This window comes from Poromitra crassiceps (genome assembly GCF_964638095.1).
Source record: "Poromitra crassiceps genome assembly, chromosome: 14".
In the NCBI taxonomy this organism is placed as follows: domain Eukaryota; kingdom Metazoa; phylum Chordata; class Actinopteri; order Beryciformes; family Melamphaidae; genus Poromitra; species Poromitra crassiceps.
This window is the reverse complement of record NC_139633.1, coordinates 10,255,114-10,262,120: the sequence shown is the minus strand read 5'-3', so window position 1 is coordinate 10,262,120 and position 7,007 is coordinate 10,255,114. Positions and strand designations below refer to the sequence as shown.

Sequence of the window (7,007 nt, the reverse complement as noted above, 5' to 3'; positions counted from 1 at the left end):
TGATACAGTAACATACTAGGGATGCTTTGACTGATAAGGCTGATACAGTAACATACTAGGGATGCTTTGACTGATAAGGCTGATACAGTAACATACTAGGGATGCTTTGACTGATAAGGCTGATACAGTAACATATTAGGGATGCACACAATTAATCCAAGCTCGATTACTCGCTCGTTAAGGATTTACTCGAGCATGTGAAACATTACTCGATCAAAACAAAACAAAAAGCAACGTGCATTCTGTGTCAGTAGAAAGGTGTTTTCAAATCATTTGTCAATGATCCTCCAGAGGGCGCAATGATATCACTGTAACAGACTGTTCAGTGTGTATGCGAGGCTCTGTGGATGTCCCCTCAGAGTTGCCGTAGAACAGGAAGTGGGGGACTTTGTTGTTGACGCGTGATTTCTAACCCCACATAGGATAAGCAATAACCACGCCCTGTGGCGCCGGGATTGGCCAGGAGCAACACTGGAGGGCACGCAGCCCAGCAATTTCATGAACCAACTCAATAGCTCTTGAGAACAGACAGCGATATTGAGAGCAGACATTGAAATTAATTATGGTCACCTACCTTCCTTAGCATAGTAATAATAATAATAAGCATAATAATTGTAATCTACACAATGTGCACAATTTACAAAAACATGCAATAATATAAACGGTGTTGTGTTCACGTTCATAGCTCATATAATGTACTGTATCATATCGTTAATTTCAAGCTCAATTCTTACCCAGAGAAAAGGTACAGCACTGAAAATGTAACAAGCAATAGTTTTTTAAACATCTTTATTTTAAAAGATGAAAAACCCCAGGTACTTTAGTCCCAAGCTTCAATGCTCCTCGCCAATCCCGGCGCCACAGGGCGTGGTTATTGCTTATCCTATGTGGGGTTAGAAATCACGCGTTGTTGACAGAGACAGAGCCGGTGTTGACTAGTGTGCTTAGTGCTAACGCTAGGCGCTAGCTGTCTGAGAATAAATGATGGAAACGTGTTATAACGTTACAGCCTGACTCTCGTTTATTGTTTTAACAAAGTGTAAGTAATAGGCGGACCCGGACACTCGGCTACATCACTATAGCCCTTTTCAGACAAGTCATAAGATGCTCTACTTGAACAGTGTTCATTCAGATAAATTGGCTGGCTCCTCTTCCTCAAACCTGGAGCAACCCACCATCAGCGAGGAAGAGGAAGAGTTGTGACGCACGTACAACAACAATCACTTGAACAATGTTCATTGGGATCCTAGTCTCACCTGGACTGGAGCTGAGCAACTCTGCATCAGCGTTTAAGAGCTGCGACGGCTGCGACGCACTGCAGCAGAAAAAGTAAACAATCTGCGTGCGGTAAGTGAGCCCCTGCGGCCGCGGCGGAGATTCTGGGCAAATGTTGACATGTCTAAAAGTTATGCCTCTACGTTTTTATGTGTTTCATACGTTTCATAGCGTAGGCTATGCTATGCAATGCCATGAGAAATATACAATAAGTTGCTGCTGTATAAATAAAGGTTTTATTGGGGAAAAAACGCATTTGGTATGGTTTGGAAAATTTTGTATTTTTAATTACAATTACTCGATTGATTGCTCATTAACGTTACCAATGATCGAGTTTGGAATTTGTGGAAAATGTGCATCCCTAGCTGATACTGATACTGTTGGATTGACACAGCCAGTAGCCGATATTTTCCGCTGATATCCAGTATCTTTAAATGTGACCATTTTCAAGCCAAACAACAAATTATATAAATGATAAATAATCTAGTGTTTCGTCCACCCAGGATAATAATAATAATAAATAAAACATTTTGATGCATCCCTAGTATTGATCAATTCTGGCCAATATCAGCCCAAAATATTGGCAATGTATCTGTCTAATCCTGTGACTATCACGAGGCTGTTTTTCATGCGTGTGTTGTGAATTAAGATTCAAATTGAGTGTTACCCTGTTCCTACCGTTGTAGAGACTCCGGTGGTGGGGGGCCAACTCCTCGCCCGTTGTCCTCCTCTGACCCCCTTCCCTGCCAGGGGAGCCAATGCCGTACCTCCCCTTCCCGAGCTCCGGACTGGGGCTCTGGTGGTGCTGATGGTGGTGGTGCCGTATAGACTCTGGACTCCCCACGATCACCCTCCCTTTCCTCAGGTGCTCGGGCGTCCCCGCCGGTCCCCGCTTAGCTTCGGGACCCCCGCATCCAGCCTCCCCCGTGTTGGCTAGCCGGTGTCTCTGACTCAGGTCTGGGCTGGACTTGGCGCTGCCCTTCCCAGAGCCTGGCGAAGCCTGTCCTGAAATGAAGAGTTCTTTCTGGGCATGTAGGTCGGAGCTACAGGGTTTGCAGTGGGAGTTGCACCCCAGCCTGGTGGGAGACTTGCTGTGCTTGTCGGGGCTGTGTCCGCGGAGGTCGCGGAGGTCCTGGTTGGTGAGGGACCCCCCGCGCGGGCGGCAGGACTGGGGAAAGGTGTGGTACTCCGGGGTGGAGCTGTGCCTCCTCCCGGTGGATCCAAACACCTCCCCGGGTTTGCCCGGGTGGTCAGAGGAGCCACACCTGGATCCGGGGCTGGCGTTGGAGCCCGAGCCCAGGGTGGGAGGCTTGTGGTGGGGGTTATCCGGGCTGTCCGTGCTCCCCGCGCTGGAGGTGCTGCTCCCGTCGCCGACGTCCCGCAGCAGGCCGGGCGCAGGCTGGGACAGACTGCTCTGGCTGTCGATGGAGCTCCGGCAGCCCCCTGCGCCCGCAGCCCTCTCCTCCTCCAGCATGAGGCACACCTCCTTGAGCTCCAGGTTCTCGCGGATGACCTCCGCCTGACGCTGCTCCAGCTCCTTGAGCTTCTGCAGGTAGATGGCCACCTCTTTCCTCATCAGGCCGGCGCTGTATCGGCCCAGGCGCTGCCACTCCCTCGACACGCGCTTCCCCTTCTGCCGGTCGTCATCCAGGAAGCAGCACAGGTCCCGCAGCTCCTGGTTGTCCTCCTGCAGTTTCTGGTTCACGTCCTGGTTTAGATAGGCGCAAGCCAACAGCATGCGCGCACACACACACACACACACACACACACACACACACACACAAATACACAGAGCAGCGCACAGTGAGGGATTACATGCACAGTCCTACTGTGATTTATCATTTGGTGAGTGATAACAAATGTTCCAGTGATGCAGTTTTGTGTGTGTGTGTGCGTGTGTGTGTGTGCCTGCCTGAGTGTTTGTGCGCACCTGTGTGTGTGTGTGTGTGTGTGTGTGTGTGTGTGTGTGTGTGTGTGTGTGTGTGTGTCTGTGTGTGTGTGTGTGTCTGTGTGAGGTGTTTTTTGACAAAAGCTGAGACAGCACTTTGATGTGGAATTTGAGATAATGCTTGATACAATACTCCCCCCCCCCCCACCTATTTGCATTAGCTGATAGGTATACTGTAGACTACTTAGAAGATATTTATTTGTGGTCTAAAATGTGTTTCATAACATGCCTTTAAATGTGTTGGGACAAAGCAATGTAAAGTCACATTTCATATTCAGTATCTAATGGTCATATTGTAAACTAATTTTCACGATGCATCAATGAGAAACAGTCTATCTTATGCAACATGTTTAATGCTCCTTTATATTGGGTGACCATTTGACCTTAAAGAGCATGGTGCAGGTTAAAAAAAAATCTGAATTGACATTTTGGGCTCATGATTACAGTGAAAACACTCCAAAAAGAGTGAAACAGACTAGTTTCACCCCCCCCCCCCCCCACACACACACACACACACAGGCCCCCAGCATATAAATATGGAGGAAAAGGTGGCATTTTATAAATGGGCATGTGACATAACAACAGGAGTGACAAGAGGATAATGTTCTGCTGGGGCTGACACAGGGATGGAAAGTAATGGAGAGTGAAAAAAGGTGACAGATACCAGGGCAGACATAAAACCACTCAGAAATCCTCATATTTTGGGCTGAAAAATGTGACTGTCACCTAAAGGTGACTATTTTGCATCCCTGTGACATCACAAAAGGTAGTTCCATGAAATGGACCAGTGCCCCCTGCTGGTTACAAAAAACTAGTCTAAACGCAGCTATGTGTGATTGAAAAAAAGTTTTTTTCCCCCAAATCCCATTGCTATACCCCTTCCACATATTAATGCAATGTGGTCTCCAACCTGCACCATGCCCTTTAAATGACAATAAGTAGCCTACATTTAGCCACATTTGAGAAGGTTTCTTTCTGTTTGAATGCGTTGAAAATCTTAGTTTGTAGAGCACTGTTCATTGCGGTTGGCGGTTGAGGGTTGCCTCTGTTACTGTAGTAGCTACACGTGCACCTGGCTCCCCAGGGCTCTGCAGCCGCATCTCACCTTCAGGCTCCGTATCTCGTTCAGGTGCTGTTGGAGCCTGCGGTTCACCTCCCGCATCAGGTTGCTGTGGTCCAGGATGACGCTGATCTTCTCCGCCTCTGCCCTCCGCAGCCGTCGCACCAGCTCCTCTTTGCCCCACTTCAGCAGCTCCTCGTCGGGTATCTTGGAGAGGTCGTCCGCCGGACCCTCTGCGGCGCTCTTGGCCGCGGGCGGCTGTGGCTGCTGCGAGCCTTTCTCCATCACTAGAACTCAAGAGGAGTCAGGGTTCCCACACGGCTCCTGGAAATCCTTGAAAGTGTGTGAATTGGGGTTAAGGCATTGAAAGTTTTTGAAAATAGGCATAGACATGGGTCATTGAAAGTGCTTGAATTTAGTTTAGTTAGTTCTTTTGATCTCCTTTTTTTTTTAATAAGGTTAGAAAAAATAGGTTTAGCCTAGCACAGAAGTGTTCACACATTCGACCCTATATATATATATATATACATACACAGTATATATACCGTATATATATATATATTTTTTTTTTGTATCACTCTGTGAGCTTCTGTTAAGTTTTACCTGCTATTCTCATGATAAAAAAATGTCCTTCAAAAGTCCTTGAATTTGATGTTTAAGAATGTGTGGGAATCCTGAGATAAAGTAGGCTTTGGCGATCAAATTTCAGAGATCAAGCCATCAAAACCAAGCCCCCAAACACGCCCTTATCCAGATGCTCCTCGGGTCTTTCCCCCGCCCTTCTTAGGTCCTTACGCCGTTTTCATTTTGGCAGTCTCGCACTCCCACGCCCATTTTGCAGCTCCGAGATCCACACCCGGCGCTCCTTGCGCTATATCCCCGCTGTTAGAACATCAGTCTGCCTGGTCTGCATACCGCTGTGTCTCCGCTCTGCTGAGCCCTTGGCCGGCTTCGCGGTAGGGGAGGTTTCTCTCCACGGGCATGCCTCCAGCCTTTGCACAGTGGACACTTTACACACCTCTACCGCTCCAAGGAGAGGCTGCAGGTGCACACGGTGCACACACTGCACACAGCTGAAAAGCCTGTGCTGTGTCCTCTCTCTCTCTCTCTCTCTCTCTCTCTCTCTCTCTCTCTCTCTCTCTCTCTCTCTCTCTCTCTCTCTCTCTCTCTCTCTCTCTCTCTCTCTCTCTCTCTCTCTCTCTCTCTCTCTCTCTCTCTCTCTCTCTCTCTCTCTCTCTCTCTCTCTCTCTCTCTCTCTCTCGTCCTGTTGCGCCATCTGCTGTGGAAAAGATGTATTGAACTTGTGTCATTGAAATGCATGCAAAAAGGACATGTAGCCTATTGAAATGGTTAAAGTCTGGTTTTTGGGTATACTGATTTATTTGAGTGATGTACTGTGAGCAAGCAGTTTTAAAATGTATTCCACTACAGAATACTGATACATCAATAGTCTTGTTGACCCTATTTCTCCATCACAAGGTTCCTCCTCAGCTAGTCACTGACGCAATCCTGGGGATATAAAGGTTTTCTTGACTTATGGGTGTGGGGGCAGGGGCTGGGGTGGGGGCATCGGTGCTCTCCATCATTGGTTGAGGGATGCCGGCCCGGTAGGTAGTTTAGGCTAGGCTATAGATTAGCTACACAGTTTAACTGTAGGCTGTAGATTAGCTAGACCAGAGGATTCCAAAATCTGGCCTGGCCGCTCCGCTGCCGCTTCTAGTGTGCCGCTGCTACCTCAGCTACTCCAGCGGGATGGCCAGGCGGATTGAGTAGCTGCTGTATGCCCTAGGGCTGGGCAATGTCAGACTAATCGTTTCTTGTCTATTCAGTGGCTCATAAGTTAACGCCTGGTAACATTAATAATTTAATACATAACTTGATTGCGAAATTGTACTTGTCCCCTGTGACTATTCTTGACTGTATTGCCCAGCCCCAGTATACAGTATGTCTGTTCTGCTGACGATAGGATAATGCCATCTATCCCCACATTTTAGCGCTGAAACGCCTGCTTTGGCATGTGGCATTTCTGGTGGCTCCACTGGCTCCGAAGCCTCTGATGCTCCATCAGCTGTCACTGTGATGGTCCTCCTCCTCATGTCTTCCTCCAGTTCCTTGTGCCAGTGCATCTTTCCCACGCTTGGCACAGTCTGCACTGGTAAAGAACCTGAGAGGGGGGGGGGGGGGACAAACAAAACAAAAAAACACATATTAGGTTCAATTGTAGACTCATCAAAGACTCAAAGTAATACATAATAGAAAAAAGAATATCACAGATGGTTGCACATTTATCCTTACTTTAAATCTCAAATGTAGCTTAGTAGTGTATGTCAAATCTATAATGTGTATGTTATTTAATATTGATCTTTTATGAGTTATATTAAATTGATATCCTAGCATCTCTCATCATATTTAAATTTGCAGCATACTAGTCTGTTTCACAGAATGTGTGTGTGTGTGTGTGTGTGTGTGTGTGTGTGTGTGTGTGTGTGTGTGTGTGTGTGTGTGTGTGTGTGTGTGTGTGTGAGAGAAAGAGAGAGATAAATAATATAATGTAATAGGTTTAGAGTCTAACCTGTCCTTATATCTCGGGTCCAGCAGTGTGGGAAGTGCGTAGAGAGGTTCATCTTCTACGGTGCTGAAGCGTTTGTCGACGGCTTCTAGGAGGGTCTTTTTTTCATGGTTTTAATCCCAGAGTCAGCCTCGCTTTCCGTGGAGAGGAGACGT

General features: G+C 47.4%; 1 protein-coding gene across 1 annotated transcript in view; it reads right to left on the bottom strand.

Moving 5' to 3' along the window:
- ccdc85a (coiled-coil domain containing 85A) overlaps positions 1-4,568 on the bottom strand; it is a gene marked incomplete at both ends in the record, with an annotated part of 37,671 nt that extends 33,103 nt beyond the window's left edge. Inside the window, 2 exons of the mRNA XM_083650395.1 lie at positions 1,954-2,983; positions 4,329-4,568. Coding sequence (XP_083506521.1) covers positions 1,954-2,983; positions 4,329-4,568 — 1,270 coding nt within the window. The remainder of the gene's footprint in view (positions 1-1,953; positions 2,984-4,328) is intronic.
- Positions 4,569-7,007: the final 2,439 nt, after the last annotated feature.